This window comes from Tubulanus polymorphus, chromosome 1 (assembly GCF_964204645.1).
Source record: "Tubulanus polymorphus chromosome 1, tnTubPoly1.2, whole genome shotgun sequence".
Classification (NCBI taxonomy): Eukaryota; Metazoa; Nemertea; class Palaeonemertea; order Tubulaniformes; family Tubulanidae; genus Tubulanus; species Tubulanus polymorphus.
Window position 1 is genome coordinate 9,126,799 of NC_134025.1, and position 18,583 is coordinate 9,145,381.

The following is an 18,583-nucleotide window of genomic DNA, read 5'->3' on the forward strand; positions in this document are numbered from 1 at the left end:
TAATAATTTCATAAACTGTTTTTTATTTTCATCAAAACATGATTAGGTATAAAATCAGAAATGACTAGATCTGCCCTGGGTACCTGCCCCGTAACCGATATTCAAACCCTGCTTCATTTCTGAGCATTTATTTACTGTAAGATATTCACAAGCCACAAGTGCATTTTATATAATACCTCAAATACACAGATCTATGGTACATAATTTGCTGCCTAAATTATATACAACCTTAATGCATATATCCCCATTATTGTACATACTCCCATCAGATTATACTGAGATTATGCTTTTTAGGTGATAAACTAATCACATCAAACAAACAAGCATACGACACCTATTTACATACATGTATATACTACATTAACACTCATTTAAATCATTACTACTGCACACTGATATTCATTTAGACAATTGAGATCATTTGCTATACTAACAATATACAACTATCACATATTCGCAGAATGTACGAGAAGCCGTTGTTTTTCATCATGCCCTCTTGAGCAACTGTTCAGGATGTCCAGTCTTCGACGGTGATTTACGGAAGCGTTTCATCACGAATCCCGGAACTAATGCAACGAGAGCTATAGCTAATAATTTGAACAAGGTCCACGACGTGAATATATCATCGATGGACTGAATTTCAGATAATAAACCACCAGTTTGCACGCAGATGAAGTTATACGGCATCAGACCTAGAAGATAGCAATAGTTACACAAGGCTTAAAAAAATGTATATCTTGCTTCTTATTCTTCTGAGCTTAAAAGTTGAACCTGCCAGTCGCCTGTCTACCCTGTACATTACTTTTGGAACTAATTGTAAATCTTACTGCAGTTCACCAAATGAACCACCGATTACTTTGGCATCAATTGAGTATGCAAGCAACACAAGAAGATAGAAATTTGCCCTTGTCCATTAATAGATAGCCTAATGAATGATATTTTACTAAAGGCTGTAAATTTTAGACTGCCTTTTTCAACTCACCGATTAAAACAGAGAGAAAGAACAGATGGATGGGAATATTGAGTATGGGAGATGCGACATTTAAGAACCAGTTTGGAGACATTGGGAATAGTCTGAGAAACAACAAGAAGAAGAATAAGCCATCAGAATTTTCTTCAACCTGAAAAACATGAGACTCAACAGGTTAGAAAATCACCAGCAGCCGGATGTCGGCTGAACCACAAAGAGACATATCAGTTCAATTTTACTAGTCATTTTGCACCTCGATAACCCACTGATGACCACCATTACAACTGGCCCCAGGATATTACTATACCAAAGTCTCCTCCTACCTTTTGCTGTAGTAGTTTTACTTTGTTAGGAAAGTATTTAATAACGTAAACTTTGCCAAACATCCGAGACATTGCATAGCAGCATGTCGCACCAGTTGCCGTTAGAAAACACACTAAAGGGAAACTATATAGACTTCCAAATAACGCCCCACCTAAAATATTCTAAGATACAAAGTTCAGATTAATGAATTATTCAGTTCTTCTGAAAAACATGCAGTCTTGAGGAAATCACATTTTTTCTCTCACCATAAAAACTGATCCCGGTATAGCAAAACTCTGCTTATATAAGTAAGCGCTACAGAAAAGTGCTAAAACATAGCCACTATGGACCGTCTTGTATTCTCCAAGAGATTCAGAGAGTATCTTCAGATCGGCAAGATTCTTTGGAAATGAAACCTTAAACCTACAATACACGATTAAATACATTGTATTTTTTAAATTTGACTGAAACGTACAATGTGTAAGGCTACCTACAGCTCAGCTCCATCCGACGTCGGGAAATTGGCAGATAGTAAATATAAGTAAAGTGTGAAGCTCAGGAAAATAAGAGGTAACCACAGTATCGACGCCTTCATCACCCAATCAAAATAGGCTCAAGCCGTCATTAATCTGAAAATAAATGTATCATCTTTTCATGAATGTATATATTTCCCGAATATTTACCAGATTATCTCAAAAACAAGAACAAGTTGTTCTTTTTATATATATAGTACCAGGGATACTGGATGATCTAAGCTACAGTTCACCCCCAAACTTATGATACGAGCCCCTGTGCATCTATTTAGGAATTACTGATAATTACCTACTAGTGTAGTAGGAGAAAAGTATCTTAGTCTCGATGTCTTTCACTAACAACAGTGACCAGTGCAGTAGCAGTGCTTGGGAATGTGATGGTATGGGACTAGGTACTTAGTTTATCTCTCTTAAGTCTAATACCAAGCACCAGGACTACTACTATCATTACCAGTGATTACTAAAGAGAGAGGGGAGTGGGCACTACAATAAGCAGGGACATATCGCAATAAAGGAGAGCTTCTCATATGTAGCTCGTGCTGCCACCTCGCGCTAGCTTCAGGCACGAACCCGGAAATGAAATAAAATTTGATAGTTCCCGAACGAACGATTGCAAAAACTTAGGCTAATCCCTATTGTATTCTTAATGTCAAAATGCCAGAAGAACAGAAAAGTGGTGATGAAGCAGTGAGGAAAGTGAAATTGGCTGGCATGCAGTTTGCCGCTGGGGGATGCGCAGGTGTGAAAAAAATTACATTATTGGACTGGTTTTCTCTCAGACTCAGCAGAGTCAATCCCCTTTCATTCTAAATTAGTCAGTAACCTGTCTGTGGTTTAGTTTCACGATCGGATATTTTCACAAACCACAAGTATAAGCCCATCGATTATAAAAAGCTTACCATCAATGATTTATGGTGGCTGATAAGGGCCATCGCGAAAAATTTCTGGTATGCAAATCAGGGCGCCAGAACGCCAAAACGAAAAAAAACGTCCAATTTTCTCTGAAAGTTCGTTTTGGCGCGTCTCAAAATTCCAAAACAACCTTAATTTTGGCGCTATATGGGTGCTATATAGGGGAGAGATTAGAGTGGGACGGAATTTTTATGTAGATAACTAGGTTATTTTTATATAGCAAGCATCATATCCGCCTGATACTGATCCTTAACAGCTGCTAAAACCAGCTACAGCACTTAATAGTGGATAAACAATTTAAAACATGATGTTTTGAATTTATTTGCAATTTGAATTTAGCGCCATTCTCGTGAGATTATCAACAACCCAGAAGTAAAATCCAAGCCAGTTTACAAGCCCCTGTGATCTTGATATCATTATCAAAATGTTTGCATATCATTTGACAGGATTTGTCGAAGTGTCTCTGATGCATCCGTTAGATTTGGTGAAGACACGCTTCCAGATACAACGTGGGCCTGATGATCCAAATCGTTATAAATCATTGGCTGATTGTTTCCGGCGCATGTATAAAACTGAAGGGTAAGTTATTTTGGCTCATTTCGTTGAAGAGCTACTGAAAATTGGCTTAAGCTGGATACATAGAATAGATCAATTGACTAATGCCAGTGATTTAATTTCATTACAGGGCATTTTCTTTCTACAAAGGAATTCTACCTCCATTACTCGCTGAAACCCCGAAACGAGCAACAAAATTTTTTACCTTTGAGCAGTATAAAAATTTGTTCATGTTTGGGAACGCTACAGCTACTCCAGTGGTATGTCTATCGATGCCTTTGTCTTAATTTGATATCTGGGTGAAAATTCCCAAAACCCTAGTTCATTTTATGTTCATTTTCAACGTCGCATTGATTGCCAGCTACAGAACTGGGTATTCCAAAATTGATTATTCGAAAAGTGATTGTTTTTTCATTGAAGACATTCTCGTTAGCTGGCTTATGTTCCGGTCTTACAGAAGCTGTCGTCATAAATCCATTTGAAGTGGTGAAAGTGAAACTACAAGCAGAACGCGGAGTATCTTTGAAACAGGTATCAATTTGGTCTAGAATTCTTCATCCCACCACATCTAAAACCTTTGAATCACCATTTGCTGAAGCAGCAAATGGAAATTAGCTTTTCGAATCATGATAGTATCGTCTTAAGTTTTCACTTTGTAAACTATGCCGTTACAGTACTGTATTAAATTCTATGATGTGTACTTTCCTAAAACTCGTCCTCATTCAAGTAATTGACATCATGCTGCCATTTATTCTACAGCAAAAAAGCACCTGGTCAACAGCAAGAGAAATTATGCGTGAACGGGGATTTGGTTTGCGAGGTATTAACTTAGGACTTCCCGCTACACTCGGTCGTCACGGTGTATGGAATATGGTCTATTTCGGTTTCTATCATACCGTAAAAGGTTACATACCAGAAAGCAAGGTAATTTATAATAGAAGACTAGGTCTTTCATCGTATAACTTCAATTGCAAGATGTTGAAGTTGTTAAAAATACCGGTATATGCCGACACTGATCTTTTATCGATTTTTCTTCCCAGGACCCTAGCATGGATCTTTTGCGTAGATTTGCTATCGGTTTAGCAGCTGGATCGCTGGCTTCGGTTATTAATATACCGTTCGACGTAGCGAAGAGTCGTATTCAGGGTCCACAACCAGTCACTGGCTCTAGAAAATATCAACATTGCTTTAAAACTATCGGAACAGTTTTCCGAGAGGAAGGGTGAGTTTTGATTTGGTATCGGCCAACTTGATGTAATTGTTACCCTGTGTACAATTCATGTAAAGTCATGTATTTATCTGTTTTGATATCAAAATAGGCTAAACTATAACTAAAAAGGATAAAAAATTGTATTCTTTTTATAGATTTCTGGCTTTATACAAAGGACTTTTACCAAAAATGCTTCGTCTAGGACCCGGTAGGTTATCTAGATACCAAAATAGTTCAATTATTTATTCAATTTGAAAAAATACATCGAGTACATGAATATTTGTTTGTTTTTTTGGTTTGTTTGTTTATAGGTGGAGCTATAATGTTGATTGTCTACGAAAATGTCTCCGGATTTTTGCAGAAGCAGTTTCTCTAGTGGAATTACCAGTTAATCCTGTTGAAACTATTAGGTCTATTTACAAAACTAATTGTTCTATACTGTAGAATGTTGTTCATACATGTACGGCTAATTTAAAATTTTGAGATACCTCCTTATGGTAAAATCAAACAATATCAGAGTCTGAAAGAATGTAATGATTTGTTGAAATTTTACCGTTATCACGTTTATTTAGTCCTAGGCTATTTATTGACCTTGATATTGTTCAATATCATCTTATGTTATTATGAACACAAGTTACAGTGTATTTTATCAACAAGATTAAATGCCGATCTTGAATACCAGTGCCAGTCAATAATTTAAAGGACTTCAAACACAAGATGCATATACATGATTTTATTTTATACACGTTTCATACTACAATGTTTTACATCGTTTTTAAATAGAAAATCCATTTAGACTAGCCTAAATGAAATTTCTGAAAAAAAGGTCTATGGTGCTTTAATCAAATTCTAGTTACAGTACAGGTATTTATATTCGACCATAGGGAAAATTATTCTATCAGAGAAATACATTTTAATTTCAATCATTTAGTCTCAATAAAGAATCTGTCAATATGCTTACAAAATAATCTAAATGAGATTGCCAGTATTACAAATTAAGTGAATCAGCTGAAGTATTCTGGTGTAGTATATTGCAATTAGAATTTAGTTTTAGCAAGATTTTTTGCCAGTAGGAATGTTTTCCAGTCAGCTGCTACATTCCCTTTCAATGCTATATTCTCCTTGCTTGTAGAAAGAACCAGCAAACTTGATGCTTTTTTACATGGGCAGCTATCCGGTTTGAATCTTGATTGAAGGATGTACTTAGCTTTAGATCTCTCCACATGTGCATGTACTTTACCTAGGTTACACGATGTTTCGTTATTTCAGTAAGTCATTTTAGAAAATCTATTTTTGAGACATGATCTATGAAAAGACAATGTGTTACATTTGAAATATCGCGATTTATATTTTCTAAACAAACCATGACTAGTGAAGATTATGGCTAATTATGCAAGTGTATTCTTATATGCAAATCAAAAGGTATATATAATAGTTTTCTAGATTTGTAAATGGATGGTGCTGTTTCTATTTACGTCGACATGTCTTAGAATAGATACTTGTTAATTGTTTACTCTGAAAAGTCCTTTCGTGTTCGGTGTTTTGAATTGAGAGAATGGCGGTCGCTTTTTGGATCCTGATTATTTTTGGATTCTTGATTTTTTTCTGCGAAGAGTGGCATATCATTTCTGGAAACAATCGTGCTTCTAATTTCCTGTCATATACGCATACGCCGCCATGGCGGATAAAAGCGCGGAGATCATGGCAAATTGCCGCCGTTCAGCGTAATTGCAGAGTTGAGCCTGACAACAGTAGATCTTTTGGAATGTGGACGTAGTATCCTCCGTGCAATCAACAGCGCATCCGTAATTCATGGTTTGGACTCGAGTTGTCGAATTTTTTGATACTACTTTCTGAAACGAAAATTTAAAAAAAAAGTTTAAGAATGATTTTGTGATGAAATAAGCGGCGTTCACGCGACAACTAGTTAAACCGGTTTAAATGGTTCCGTACCTGGTCCGGTCTAGATTTGGACCGGACCAAATCTGAGTGTACACACGTTGCTAAATTGGCTACAAATTGGTATGACTGGACCCGCAAAATGTCGCAAAAGTACTTTACCTCGAAATTCATATCTAAATGATAGATTTATAAGGCCCTGGCAGTTTTATTTGAACAATTCTGATGATTGCGGTTTATGTATATCTGGACCCATCAATCTAAGAAAGGTTCTATGTAATTTTCAAATCAATTATACTAACGCTTATATTGACACCTTAGCCTAAAAATGAAGTCTATAGGCCAGGAAGCAAAACCATGAAGATCTTCAATTTAATTACAAATCTATGTATCTAAGCTAGCACGTAAGAGGTTTTGTGAATATGAACTTACTTTACAAAATACACCTTCGCAAACTTTAGCATTTAAATGAAGACAGTTTGTTGCGCTATTCACACATTGTCTGTGGTGACATATCACGGTATTTGCACTATGAGCTGGAAACAACGAAAGAAAATCAGTAATTGCTTCTCAATTTGACAAGGTTAGGTAAAGCATTGACTCTAAAACGTACCTGATAATATAAGAGAAAACAAAAATATCAAGCGTATAAGTAACAATTTCTCATTCATGATACCAAATCCTCCTTAAATATCTGTGTACGCAAGTATTTTTAACTTATTTCCAAAGCTATCAAATATTATTATCATATATATATACAATTTTGCCTCTGTCACCGCCGCCGTCTTGATATGTGTATATATATATATAGAGTACCACCAAATGTTTTCACGATTTATACAATGAACTTTTCTGTGTACTGCCTGTATATGAATACTCGTTTTCAATTTCTATATGCGTGTATCAATGGAACAGTGGGTGAATAAAAAATGTATTTCTTTATTCAGAATAGACACACGTAAGATCTACGAGCAAAATTGTTCGTAGGTAAGATCAACCAGTTCCTTACAATAATAACCTGGGCCCAGTTCCACAGTTCTGAGTTAAGATTTGACTCTTTGAGAGTGGACTCATTGAAAATGAACTGATTTCAACTCAGAGTTATCTCTAACTCACAACTGGTGGAACTGGTTCCCGAACGTTATCAGACTTAGGCACTCTTGGCGGTGCAGAATGTTTCTAAATGTGAAAGTGTAATCATATTAGTCAATATATTTCTATAATTTCTAATTTCTAAAATTAGGAGAATTTTCATTATTTATTCATTATATCAAGTTAATGATCTCGATGCTGGTACCACTTTAGTACCTAAAAATCGTTAATAATTTCAACGTGTCAATGATACACCGGCCAAAATAACTCAGTTTGTCCAATTAAAACTAAATCGACGGGGATTTCATGCTTCAGTTTTTGTCTGTATATATGTTAATTAACCAATTATTTTTTTCCGGGATTTCTACTTATATATTTGGTTCAGTGATTAGTCACTTTATCTGGTGACTGATGTAAGAGCGATTCGGTTGGACATTATGTTTAAACTATCGTTTGTCCTCACTGTTTGCTATCTTCTTTATATACCCATCGATAGTTCAGGAGAAGGTAAAGAAAAAGGATGGAATATTATGATTTTATGACAACCCATCGTATCAAAGACCGATTTTGTTTTGTTTTTTCTAGCCCAGGTAGAATGCGATCCTGGTTTGTGGTTGAAATGGACGGTTTACCCTGGCCGGTTCATTTCTGATTACAATGATCGGGGATATAACGATATGACCATAAAGCAATGTGAAATTGCGTGTTTAACCGAAGAAACCTTTAAATGTCTTTCGGCGGATTATAACAAGAACAATTCGTTGTGCAATTTGTCCAGTGTCAATAAAAAAGTGGCACCATCAAAATTTGAAATCAGCAAGGCGAAGATGGGCGACGATAATTCGGACTTCGTATTGCATCATCTAGAATGGGAGTGTGTAGGTAGGCTAGGTTATGATTATTATGATTTATAGATTCCAATTTTTAGATCATATCGACGAAAAGACGTTGAATAGTCGCCTTGTGCATTTTCCTGGCATTGATTGCCATGCGCAAAAAATGAATTGCTCAGCAATCCTGGTTCTTAAGTCGACAGAAAACAATGTATTCCGCCATTTGTGCCAGTGCATTATTTCAAAATATTTTCACGCGTTTCAGATTCTCCGATGAAAGCTGAAATTTTCGAGGGATTCAAAGCTGTGAAATCACCATCAAAATCACTGGCAAATGTCGATTCTCTTTTACAATGTTCAATGGAATGCAAAGCGTATCAATCTTGTACGGCTGGACAATGGGATATAGAAGAAAAAACATGTGATCTTATTAGTAATGGTGACCTCGAACCAGGAATGATGCAGATGGAAAAAATGACATATTTTAGTTTCAAGCCAGAAAAATAGATTCACACAGTTCACGCATCTGCCACCTATCGGAATACATTGGTGAACGAAGTGGATCGGGAACTGATTATTTCAAACTGTCTATAATAATTATATATTATTCATCCTTCGCAACTTATAATCAATTAATTTGTATAATACATTAGTTTAAATTATGCCTTGCTTCTATCTATAATCTGATCTCGATAAAATATGTGATTTTAGCATCGGTTTCTCAGCATCGCGCACCGTTCTCTACGCGACACGTTGCATTGCCGCTTCGGGAATCTCCGACGCCGTTACGGGGATTGCCGAAGTACACGCCATTACTGACAAGTCATCAGCGATGGAACAAGTACAACAAAAATGAAGGCTGTTGGTGTTTTATTAACTCTCGGGAGCTTCATGCTCACCGGGGCTGTGGTAGCTAATGCGTTTTTTCAGAAGAAACAATTTTATCCTTCGGTGGTCTACATCACGAAGTCTAATCCGAGCATGGCGGTGAGTTAAAGACGCTGAAAAGTGTTAGTGTTGTTACGTGTGAAAATAGTCTGTAAACTTCCTTTTGCCAAATCTAAACTAAGTTGTAACATTGAAAAATACTGAAGTTGATAAGTTGTAATTAAACATAGACTTATCATTCTAGTAAAGATTTGCATTTTTTGGACAAATTGTTTTTGTGAACAATTATCTGAATTTGATCAAGAAGAAGGAAAGCTAGCTAATGAAGTTACTTCGTTAATTATTTGAATTTGAGATGGTTCATTTATGTTTGTATTCTGTATGCAATTTTCAGGTTCTTTATGTTCAAGCATTCGTGTTTGTTATATTGTCTGCTAAATTATTACGAAAATTATTTTTTGGCCAACTGAGAGCTGCTGAATTGGAGGTGAGTTACGGCCGACAGAATGTACCGACACATTCATATGATAGATCCCAAGATGACTCAGTCTTTTATATTCTGTATTTCAGCATCTGATTGAGAGATCGTGGTACGCAGTAACGGAGACATGTTTAGCGTTCACGGTTTTCCGCGATGATTTTAGTACCCGTTTCGTAGCCATGTTTACTTTACTACTCTTTCTAAAATGTTTCCATTGGTTGGCTGAAGACAGAGTTGATTATGTAAGTGCAATGAAAATTTCTAAAGCGCCGAGAACCAGCTCTGCAGCTTTTTACCCAGTCCAAATTATGTGAGGCCCATGCATGTCTACTCTGAGAATGAACTGCAGTTCAGGGTTGCCGCTGACCTGGAAAACCTGGAAAAACTCAGGGAATTCGGATAATGCTATGCTATTGACTGCATGTCTCTTTATCAGTATGTGATTCAATGAAAAAAAATTGAATGAATTTTGTGTAATTACTCGGAAAGATCAGGGGATTTGTAAATGGGTGGAAAGTGGCCACCCTGCAGTTCTTGTTTACCAATGAAGTAAACTAGAGTATCAGCGTAGGATACTCTGGTTTAGTTTGAAATGTAGGTAATGTCAATTTGTATTCTTCCACATGATTATTGGTTATGTGAAGGCTCATCCAAAATATTTCCATGAAACTAGGCCTGAAATTATAGTTATTTGTTCTTTTCGTTTTTCAGATGGAAAGCAGCCCGATGATATCTTGGCTTTTTCACCTTCGAGCTGTTAGTAAGTTAAAAACCCATCCATCCCTCTGAAACTGAAATATTGACATTCAGGTTGATATTTAAGACTTAATGCTGTATTAATTTTTTCTTTTCTAACTTGCAGGTTTGCTGGTTTTCCTTGGTACCTTAGATCTGTATTTTATAAATCATGCTTATTACAGTACTTTGATGAAAGGAGCATCCGTTCAACTTGTATTTGGATTTGAGGTGATTACTATGAATTATTCAGTGAACAGTCTGTTGATATCGATTACAAAAATCAATATTTCCAACGGTTTATCCTTGCGTTTCAGTATGCTGTGCTATTGACAATGCAGGTTTCGATATTAGTTAAATATGTTTTACACACAGTTGATCTTCAAAGTGAAAATCCGTGGGATAACAAAGCTGTTTATCTGTTATACACTGAACTCATTGTTGGTAAGATTCATCCATTCACTCATTTGATTACAGTAAACTTCGTGCGGCCTGAAAAACTCTTCTGATAAGTTAGTTCATATATATTTCAATCAATCTAAAAGATCAAAATCAGATTTAAGTGGAAATTCTTAGTGAATCATGATGTTTAACCAGGGGTGTCACAAGGATTTTTCAATGGGGTCAGAATTAATACAAGCAGAACTTAATGCCATACTTTGCACCCTGTAAGCCAAGCACCCAAGGCAAACAAGCATTGCTGAATCCTTGAAATTGCTAGATTATTTGACTCTTAATTGTGGAAGTTCAAAGCTCAACAATGGCATTTTCTGGACCTTTTAAGGCAAAATATCTGAGAAACTTCAGTAATGTAAATTAGTAATGTAAAGATTTAGAACTAAAAAATGCGGAACTAATTTAAAAAGGAGTTGCCCGACCCCCATCTGGTGACGCCCATGTTAATGTCTTTTGAGTATATTCTATCTTTCCGTTCATGACCACTAGATAAAAATAGTTGCAGTTTTATGAATTGAGAGCTTGTTTTCTAGGTGCTGTTAAAGTGTTTTTGTACTCTGCATTTATGGTAATCATGATTAAAGTTCACACATTCCCGTTGTTTGCCATCAGACCCATGTACCTCACCATGCGGTAAGTAAATTTACACGATGCACGTGAAAATTTAAGGCCTAACTCATTCTGTCCAGATAGTTTATAGTTTCTATCGTGTTTTTAGATCATTTAAGAAGGCGGTGAATGATGTGTTAATGTCGAGGAGGGCGATCAGGAATATGAATACATTATACCCCGATGCCACGGCTGAAGAACTTCAATCCGGAGATAATGTTTGTATTATTTGTCGTGAGGAGATGGTCACCGCATGTAAAAAACTGCCGTGCAACCACATTTTTCATTCGAGTTGTCTGCGTTCATGGTTTCAAAGGCAGCAGACGTGTCCGACTTGTCGTATGGATGTTTTACGCATACAACAACCTACAGCACCGGCAGCTCAGCCTGCTCCAGTTCAACCTGTACAGCAACAACAACCTAATCCTAGTATGTAATGTTATGACATTGATCTGCCAATTCTGCATGTAAAGACACACACTTAAAATGCTTAATTTTTCCAAAAGTCAGAATATAGTCTTTCGTGTAATTGTGAACTTATGAAGAAGTGAATAAGGGGTTTTATCAAACTTGAAAAGGCAGAAGGATATTTACCTTTTAGGTTTAGCGAAGACAGTTGTATTTTAATGTTGCACTGAGAGCACTTGCGAAATATCTAATAGCAATTTAAATGAAAATCTGATATCCTTAGTAAATCCTCTTTTATGCACTTTCATGAGATTGATCGCCTGTGTTGTTTATTTACAGTGTTTCCTGGTTTTGCGTTTCCTGGTTGGCCTCAAGCTCCACCACAAGTGCCGCCATCCAGTAAGTGTTGTTCATTCTATTCTTATCGCACACGTATTTACAATACATCCAGTGATAGATATTAGTATGTATGTGTATATTCTATTGCAGCATCTGGTTCATCAGCATCCACTGCAGCAACAACTGCTGCTACTGCTACCAGTATGCCATCAACATCAATGCCTCCATTTACTATGTCGTATTATATGCCTCCATACATGGGTATGGGAATGGGCATGGGCATGGGCATGGGCTACGGTAAGCAACAAACAAATCAAACATTCTGATATTTAATGAACCCTTTAATAATCTGCTTCCGGTATTTAATAAACCCTTTAAGACTAGATATTTCACCCAGCTAGATGCAGGGTTAAGAATCGAGGAATTATACAGAGAATTATGCTTCGAAAAATTCCTATACTGTAATTTTATTAAGTTGACTGGTTTGGGGATCTACTAGATATGTTTTGTCAGGAGAGTCATTTTCTAGTTTTATTCTGTAGGAATGCCACCACCACCTATGCCATCGAATGATCTGTCCAGTCTATCGGATTCAGAACTACGCGCTATGGAAGGCCACGAACGGCAAAATGTTGAGGCGAGAATCGAGTGCCTGCGTAACATACAAACATTATTAGATATGGCAATGGTTCAAATGCAACAATACTATTCTGTATCAACTGTGAATGGGTATGCTTTATAAAGCTTCTTTCAGTATCTTTAGAATTAACCCATAAAAAACAGAGAAAGCTTTTCCCAATCAGTGGCTGTGCATAAAGTACGTCTTATGCCCATAGGGGGCAGACTGTTTTTAAGACATATACAAAAACGTACAGAGGAGGGGTAAAAATCGTGCATACATTTCTAAGGCCGTATGGGGGGTTTATGTTTATAGTATATACTTTGTGCACGAAATGCAAAACAACCATACATGGAGCATACATGGGGGAGGGGTTAAAAATACCCGGAAGTCAAGAGTACCGGTATGTACTATATGCATAGCTGTCATAGAGAGTATTACTCTTTTGGACTATGATTGATTCATCCAATCAAATAGAAATGAATCTCCGTTGGTTTTCAGTATCTATGTACCTGGTGCCGCTAATAGGGGTGCTGCCCAGACTGAAACAAGTAGCTCAACAACAGCGGAAGGATCGATACCCTCTACAAAGCCTGTCGTAGACAACATCAGCGCGAATGTATCTGATTCAGCCACTAGTGGCGGCGCACGTAGGAAGGACAGTGAGTATGGTAATAATGTTTCGAGCACATCGTGAATGGCTGCATATATTTATCGCTAATCGGCTAAAACAGGATACCATGCTTCTCAAGATTCTGAAGTCCAAATCCTACCCACCCAACCTTATAACCTGAAAAATCTACCTACCTGGTTGCCTATGATCTTTTTTGAAAGATATATACCAAGATATAAGATAATGACCTGACATAGTATCTTGACTTATCGACTTGACGTTTTCACTGATTTTAACAAACCGGCTGGCCATTAGATTAGAAGCAAGGTATCTTTTTTCAGCCTCATCAGTTTGTTGTGGCTGGCTGACGGTCTCTCTTAAATTCGGGTAAAGATTTGTATTCCGTAATTCTTTTATTCGCGGATAGTGAGCTTTCTTGAATATCTCTCCTTGGTGTGTGGTTTGATTTTAAACTCGACATCGCTTATATGATATACAGTATACAATAGGTAGTGTTTGTTTCATTGAGAGTGGTTAAGTTGGATGTGTTGGGACTTACTTATTTCATTAACTGAGAGATGATCAGGAAAATTGAAAACCGTTCCAAAGAAATTAGTCTAGTAAACAGTTAACCTCTTTTAGCACTTATTAATGTACCCGTACTTTTTCTGCTAATTTTCAGATTGGGACTTCAGCGATTTAGAGGGCGCAATCGGATTTACGGCCCCGAAAGAATCGACGTTAGAAGAAATGATCCCAAAATCCGACGACGCGGATATAACGATAAACGAAGTGAGACAAAGACGATTAAATCGATTCGCTTCAGTTGAAACGAGTAAATCGAACGATGCATCGAATGACGAATGAATTTTATCGACATATCGCGCTTCCTTATATCGTATTTGAAAACTTGTCGTTGAAGGTGCACAGCAGCTAAGAGAGAATCTGGTAATTCAACATCCCAGATTTAATTCAAATAATGAATTGTCATGTGCGTATTTCCGCGGAAATTATGGATCCGACGTATTTGGATGCTGGTTAATGAGTTTTATCTTGGATTTTATATCAGAGAGCCCGTTCCAAGAACTTGATTACGATGTAACTTGTATTTATTTGTTTGATCCCTTGCGTTCTTAAATGTAAAGGAAATAAAGTGAAAATAATTCATTGCCTTAAATTTGGATTCTTTTTGGAGGGAATGAAGTCTTATTTATGGAGAATTTGATGCCTTAAAAAATACCACGGATTCCCAAATCTTGCTCGTTCTAGTCAGAAAGCACAAACACATTGTGATCCAGCCAAACCTGTTTTTTGTTTGTAACCTAGCTACTGGATAGTCATCATAGACAGACAGTACTATCTACAGGGATTCTTAAGAGCTGTCAAATTTAAGTGGCAAGAATCCTCTAAATCAATATGCCTCAATTTGGGTTGAATGTTTTTGTAAATAGTGTAAGTAAAAGTGACAACAGAAATACTAAACACGTTGAAACATTATTTGATTTCATCAACTCTGTATTTATTTGTGATAATTGTGAAAATTATACAATCGAAGAATTTGTGGAAATAAAGTTGTTACTGAGTTCTGTAAGCACCTCTTTATTGACCTATTTGGATGAATACGCGATTTATTCATGGTCTGACATCGATTTTCTTCAGGGTGGCATCTTGACGGTGATGGGCTAAAATAGACAAGACAGTTGCCAAATGATTGACTGGTCACATATCCTCAATTCAGTCCGAAGTCTTCTTAATTGATTTGTAGTTTAGTCTGGTCTTGTATCGGAAATTTTCTTCATTTCAAATTTTACATACCACACTGCAGTACGGGCATTCGCCAAAAACAACGTTGAAACTTTGACGACAGGATGGTAGAGCTTTTAACCACTGAAAGTAGAAAGCTTACAACATATTACCTTGAACTTCTTGCTTGGTGTTTAAATAAGTGTATGTGCATACCTCGTAAAGACAGGATCGGTGAAAAGGTTGGCCACATCTTGAATCTAAACAAGCTTGTTCTGGTATATTTTCATTTAATCTGTATGTGTAACAAATTCCGCATTCTACGCTGAAATCCTAAAAAGTCAAGAAATATGTCATAAGAAGATATTTTCAGAGTTAATAGAAAAGTTCCAGACCCTTTGTACCTCTTTCTTTGAGTTTGATGGTGATGGAAAATCAACATCTAAAACTGACTTCAGATTCTCCAATAACGGTGTATTTGGATCCCTTTCATGAGACAATAACAAGATAACAAGATATTGGTGATACACTGACACAACTATAAAATTAGATTTACACTTAGAACCTGCTTTATTCGGATCATTATTATCAAATGAAATTAATCTGGTTAATGAGAAATCCAGATCAAACATCATATTCTATAACTATAGATCAGGATGGACTGTAAATAATGTCATGATTATACTGAGCTGGACTAAACAGGTTTAACTGTAGGCCTACTTCACATAAACATTACATACCACTTTTCAATATTTCTATTCAGTGCATTTCTCAATGGGCTTGTCCCTGAAAATGGTTTGGAAATAAAGTTTTAAGTCAATGACTACATGTACATATAGCTGCAAAGATGAACTGTACTATGTACCTACCATGTTCCGGTCCTAGAAACATAAACTCTGGAAGCGAGCGTGGCTGCCTTGGATCAATATCAATTTGTATCGATACATTGTTACCTGAAATATCATTTAAAATTTCGAATAAAATTCCCACTCCCATCAACCCAGCATGTGTGATATAAGGACACTCTCAGAAAACGAATTATGGATAGGTGATGGAATCATAATAGTCAAAGTGAGTAATGTACCTAATGCAATTCTGCGTTTAGTTGACGCTGGTGTTGGTTTTTCTGGTTCGAGAACCCAAGTATTCTTGTCTATTTCTTCAACCATTTTCCAAAATTCTTCATACTGGCTCAATTGGAATTTAAACAGGCTGTATAGGTCCTGCAGTTTGCAACCCTTCAGAAATTGAAGAGTTTCAGTTATGCCGGTATTACTTAAAAAGATGTGGTATGAAATATACACGTTGGCCTACCTCTGTTCTGAATTTTGGCTCAAACCTTGAGGGCAAATCAACTTTCCATGTCGGACTATCAGCTGGATACTGAAAATTAGAAAAACGAGATCAGACTTATAAAATGTAGATACTTTGAGTAAAAACGTGAAACTTATTTTTTATTTCTTATCTTACCCTCGAATTAACGCTGATTTCTATAACATGCCGAACATTTCTCGAGTCTTTTGCCATCAGATGTATATCTTTGAAATCAGGGTCTACATAAACTAACCTTAAAATGAATACCATACACAGAGTTATAAAACCTGAATGATAAGATCTGATATCATTAGTACCGGTCTACATGTGTGTAGTATTGCATTGAAATTAGTATAATTGTAAGTGAAATTGGTTTCTTTCAGATCGAATCATAGTTTTTGAGTGAAAATTATTCAAAGTTGTTAGATTTCACTCATTCACTAATTGTTAACATTAATTTTAACTCACAACCGTTGGGTCCAAAGGCTATACTTACTTGTCCCATCCTATTTCTTCTATATCTACTATCAGACTTTTATAGAAGCTTGCTGGAGGTATTTTTGTTTGAGTTTTATTATTTTCACCGAGACAGTTTGCCTGTAAGAAATGATTTTTGTATTTTTCGGAGAGTGCATTACGCATGACACACTAATCATGGAAATCTAGTCACTCACTTACAATTATACTTTTTAGTTCAACAAGAAACGCAGCTAAATCTTGACACTCTTCCAGTCTCTATGAGGATATTTAGATGATTAATTCATTTTATTAGATTTCCATTTAGTTGTCATTGCTAAATTGAAAACAAGATAACCCCGGAAAATCAATGACCACCTCAATTTGAACCAACCTTTTTAATTACGTCTCGTGAATCTCTTAGTATGTAATCTAACTGCCATTCAAATGTCATCTTCAGATGTCGAAGGTTATCAGTTTCATACGAAAAGTGCACCTGGAAATACGACCCCTGAAAAAATATTTAGAATATTAAATACCATCATTTTGCATTCACCAGGAGTTTCTATGCAATGAACTTACGGAAACACATAGGAAACCGCTATATTGGGTTTTTTCCACATTTTGGGGCAAAAGTAATGGGCATATTGCCTGTACTTCCATCCTTGATTTTGACCATAGAACTGTTTTGATAGATATCGATAACCAGGCGGTGCTGCTACCTAGCGGCAATTACAGTAACAATACCTGTAACAGAGTACATAAAAATATAAAATTCAGCGTTATTCGGAGTTTTAAAGAGAAATGAATCTTGGCCATGGAATAGTTGGTATCTAATCGATAATGCTTGGGAAATGTATATATTTCAGCATCGGATACAAGCCAAATAACCTTTAACCCTTTGAGGTCCGAGTAACTCTAACTATGGAGAAACATTGTATTTATGCTATTATGAACTTGGTTATACAGCAACTTAAACATTTTGGGTGAAAAAAATTGAATTCATCAAATCCCATGGTTGCTATGGTAACCGGAAGTCGAAAAATCTGAAAATTCACCCTAACTTCCTGACTAGGTCAAGACAGATAGGCCTATCTTGCCAAAACCACCTGAAATCATCTGCAAATAACAGTATCTTCAAACGCCTGTAGGGACTTTTAGGTCCCATTGCTTATATAGGAGTTATACGTGGTTGGACTTAAAAGTCCCGACAGGTTTCTTTTCACAGGTTTGGTCTCATCATGTTTCCATGGTGACCACATCCTAGTCAATCTGAATCATCAGAAAACAATTTGATTAATTGGAAATGTTAGAAAACATAGTTATGCATTATTTAAAAGTAGTAGGTTGGAATTTATTCGTTTGATAATCAACTTATTGTGGGTTAAAGGGGTTCAGACCCAAAAGTCCCATCTGACCTGAAAGGGTTAATATCACAAACTATCGAGGAAGAATCACGGAATGACATGCATGGGGAACCCTCCTATTGATCGCGTAATTACGGGATTCCCAGCCCAAATTAAATAACGAAACGCTGGTAGCGCAATAGGTCCTAAAATCATCTAATTAAGATTCATATATGTGATATTGATACTTTCTTTTAAATCAAATTAAA

The 18,583-nt window shown here is 36.4% G+C and overlaps 6 protein-coding genes across 12 annotated transcripts; 3 read left to right on the forward strand and 3 right to left on the reverse strand.

The window, feature by feature from the left end:
• On the reverse strand, positions 1 to 2,296 carry LOC141912815 (transmembrane protein 41A-like). 2 transcript variants are annotated; one of them, XM_074804234.1, is made up of 6 exons: positions 2,100 to 2,296; positions 1,768 to 1,902; positions 1,540 to 1,696; positions 1,294 to 1,455; positions 983 to 1,121; positions 1 to 692 (listed from the first exon to the last, which is right to left on the reverse strand). In XM_074804234.1, exons 2-6 carry the CDS (start codon positions 1,866 to 1,868, stop codon positions 487 to 489), a joined length of 765 nt encoding a protein of 254 aa, XP_074660335.1. In that variant the 5' UTR covers positions 1,869 to 1,902; positions 2,100 to 2,296; the 3' UTR covers positions 1 to 486. The 2 variants fall into 2 exon arrangements, with proteins under 2 accessions (XP_074660335.1, XP_074660326.1); XM_074804225.1 differs by having other exon boundaries at positions 2,096 to 2,296.
• Positions 2,297 to 2,382: 86 nt separating this feature from the next.
• LOC141904331 (mitochondrial 2-oxodicarboxylate carrier-like) lies at positions 2,383 to 5,294 on the forward strand. The gene is made up of 8 exons (XM_074792920.1): positions 2,383 to 2,545; positions 3,165 to 3,297; positions 3,404 to 3,533; positions 3,694 to 3,804; positions 4,033 to 4,197; positions 4,314 to 4,495; positions 4,639 to 4,691; positions 4,795 to 5,294. Exons 1-8 carry the CDS (start codon positions 2,461 to 2,463, stop codon positions 4,857 to 4,859), a joined length of 924 nt encoding a protein of 307 aa, XP_074649021.1. The 5' UTR covers positions 2,383 to 2,460; the 3' UTR covers positions 4,860 to 5,294.
• Positions 5,295 to 6,115: 821 nt separating this feature from the next.
• On the reverse strand, positions 6,116 to 7,207 carry LOC141904342 (uncharacterized). Its single transcript, XM_074792929.1, has 3 exons — positions 6,996 to 7,207; positions 6,815 to 6,918; positions 6,116 to 6,336 (listed from the first exon to the last, which is right to left on the reverse strand). The coding sequence occupies exons 1-3, from the start codon at positions 7,051 to 7,053 to the stop codon at positions 6,130 to 6,132; spliced, it is 369 nt and encodes a 122-aa protein (XP_074649030.1). The 5' UTR covers positions 7,054 to 7,207; the 3' UTR covers positions 6,116 to 6,129.
• Positions 7,191 to 8,814, forward strand: LOC141900669 (uncharacterized). Its single transcript, XM_074787699.1, has 3 exons — positions 7,191 to 7,340; positions 8,060 to 8,356; positions 8,573 to 8,814. Exons 1-3 carry the CDS (start codon positions 7,277 to 7,279, stop codon positions 8,812 to 8,814), a joined length of 603 nt encoding a protein of 200 aa, XP_074643800.1. The 5' UTR covers positions 7,191 to 7,276.
• Positions 8,815 to 9,114: 300 nt separating this feature from the next.
• LOC141903134 (E3 ubiquitin-protein ligase synoviolin-like) lies at positions 9,115 to 15,046 on the forward strand. Of its 2 annotated transcripts, none has more exons than XM_074791113.1 (13): positions 9,115 to 9,294; positions 9,590 to 9,682; positions 9,766 to 9,918; positions 10,388 to 10,436; positions 10,539 to 10,642; positions 10,729 to 10,855; positions 11,401 to 11,500; positions 11,586 to 11,905; positions 12,224 to 12,283; positions 12,374 to 12,520; positions 12,766 to 12,952; positions 13,344 to 13,513; positions 14,138 to 15,046. In XM_074791113.1, the coding sequence occupies exons 1-13, from the start codon at positions 9,160 to 9,162 to the stop codon at positions 14,320 to 14,322; spliced, it is 1,830 nt and encodes a 609-aa protein (XP_074647214.1). In that variant the 5' UTR covers positions 9,115 to 9,159; the 3' UTR covers positions 14,323 to 15,046. The 2 variants fall into 2 exon arrangements, with proteins under 2 accessions (XP_074647214.1, XP_074647222.1); XM_074791121.1 differs by having other exon boundaries at positions 13,344 to 13,504.
• Positions 14,956 to 18,455, reverse strand: LOC141903145 (E3 ubiquitin-protein ligase FANCL-like). Of its 5 annotated transcripts, none has more exons than XM_074791161.1 (14): positions 18,396 to 18,455; positions 17,551 to 17,717; positions 17,363 to 17,464; positions 17,191 to 17,247; positions 17,009 to 17,109; positions 16,669 to 16,765; positions 16,513 to 16,581; positions 16,283 to 16,436; positions 16,068 to 16,151; positions 15,939 to 15,984; positions 15,603 to 15,684; positions 15,415 to 15,531; positions 15,271 to 15,342; positions 14,956 to 15,137 (listed from the first exon to the last, which is right to left on the reverse strand). In XM_074791161.1, the coding sequence occupies exons 2-14, from the start codon at positions 17,629 to 17,631 to the stop codon at positions 15,111 to 15,113; spliced, it is 1,089 nt and encodes a 362-aa protein (XP_074647262.1). In that variant the 5' UTR covers positions 17,632 to 17,717; positions 18,396 to 18,455; the 3' UTR covers positions 14,956 to 15,110. The 5 variants fall into 5 exon arrangements, with proteins under 5 accessions (XP_074647262.1, XP_074647254.1, XP_074647234.1 ...); XM_074791153.1 differs by having other exon boundaries at positions 16,283 to 16,421; positions 17,363 to 17,479; XM_074791133.1 differs by having other exon boundaries at positions 17,363 to 17,479.
• Positions 18,456 to 18,583: the final 128 nt, after the last annotated feature.

Coding starts and splice junctions, on each gene's coding strand:
- LOC141912815 (XM_074804234.1), bottom strand. CDS start 1,868: ATGAAGGCGTCGATACTGTGGTTACCTCTTATTTTCCTGAGCTTCACA. Junction 1,122..1,293: donor TAAAACTACTACAGCAAAAG/GTAGGAGGAGAC, acceptor CATGTTTTTCAG/GTTGAAGAAAATTCTGATGG. Junction 693..982: donor CTTTCTCTCTGTTTTAATCG/GTGAGTTGAAAA, acceptor GCTATCTTCTAG/GTCTGATGCCGTATAACTTC.
- LOC141904331 (XM_074792920.1), top strand. CDS start 2,461: ATGCCAGAAGAACAGAAAAGTGGTGATGAAGCAGTGAGGAAAGTGAAA. Junction 4,198..4,313: donor GTTACATACCAGAAAGCAAG/GTAATTTATAAT, acceptor TTTTCTTCCCAG/GACCCTAGCATGGATCTTTT. Junction 4,496..4,638: donor ACAGTTTTCCGAGAGGAAGG/GTGAGTTTTGAT, acceptor TTCTTTTTATAG/ATTTCTGGCTTTATACAAAG.
- LOC141904342 (XM_074792929.1), bottom strand. CDS start 7,053: ATGAATGAGAAATTGTTACTTATACGCTTGATATTTTTGTTTTCTCTT. Junction 6,919..6,995: donor GTTTTCTCTTATATTATCAG/GTACGTTTTAGA, acceptor CGTTGTTTCCAG/CTCATAGTGCAAATACCGTG. Junction 6,337..6,814: donor GCGAAGGTGTATTTTGTAAA/GTAAGTTCATAT, acceptor TTTTCGTTTCAG/AAAGTAGTATCAAAAAATTC.
- LOC141900669 (XM_074787699.1), top strand. CDS start 7,277: ATGCGTGTATCAATGGAACAGTGGGTGAATAAAAAATGTATTTCTTTA. Junction 7,341..8,059: donor TTTATTCAGAATAGACACAC/GTAAGATCTACG, acceptor TGTTTTTTCTAG/CCCAGGTAGAATGCGATCCT. Junction 8,357..8,572: donor TCTAGAATGGGAGTGTGTAG/GTAGGCTAGGTT, acceptor CACGCGTTTCAG/ATTCTCCGATGAAAGCTGAA.
- LOC141903134 (XM_074791113.1), top strand. CDS start 9,160: ATGAAGGCTGTTGGTGTTTTATTAACTCTCGGGAGCTTCATGCTCACC. Junction 9,295..9,589: donor AGTCTAATCCGAGCATGGCG/GTGAGTTAAAGA, acceptor TGCAATTTTCAG/GTTCTTTATGTTCAAGCATT. Junction 10,856..11,400: donor ATACACTGAACTCATTGTTG/GTAAGATTCATC, acceptor CTTGTTTTCTAG/GTGCTGTTAAAGTGTTTTTG.
- LOC141903145 (XM_074791133.1), bottom strand. CDS start 17,631: ATGGAAGTACAGGCAATATGCCCATTACTTTTGCCCCAAAATGTGGAA. Junction 15,532..15,602: donor CATCAAACTCAAAGAAAGAG/GTACAAAGGGTC, acceptor TTGACTTTTTAG/GATTTCAGCGTAGAATGCGG. Junction 15,138..15,270: donor AATGCCCGTACTGCAGTGTG/GTATGTAAAATT, acceptor TGTCTATTTTAG/CCCATCACCGTCAAGATGCC.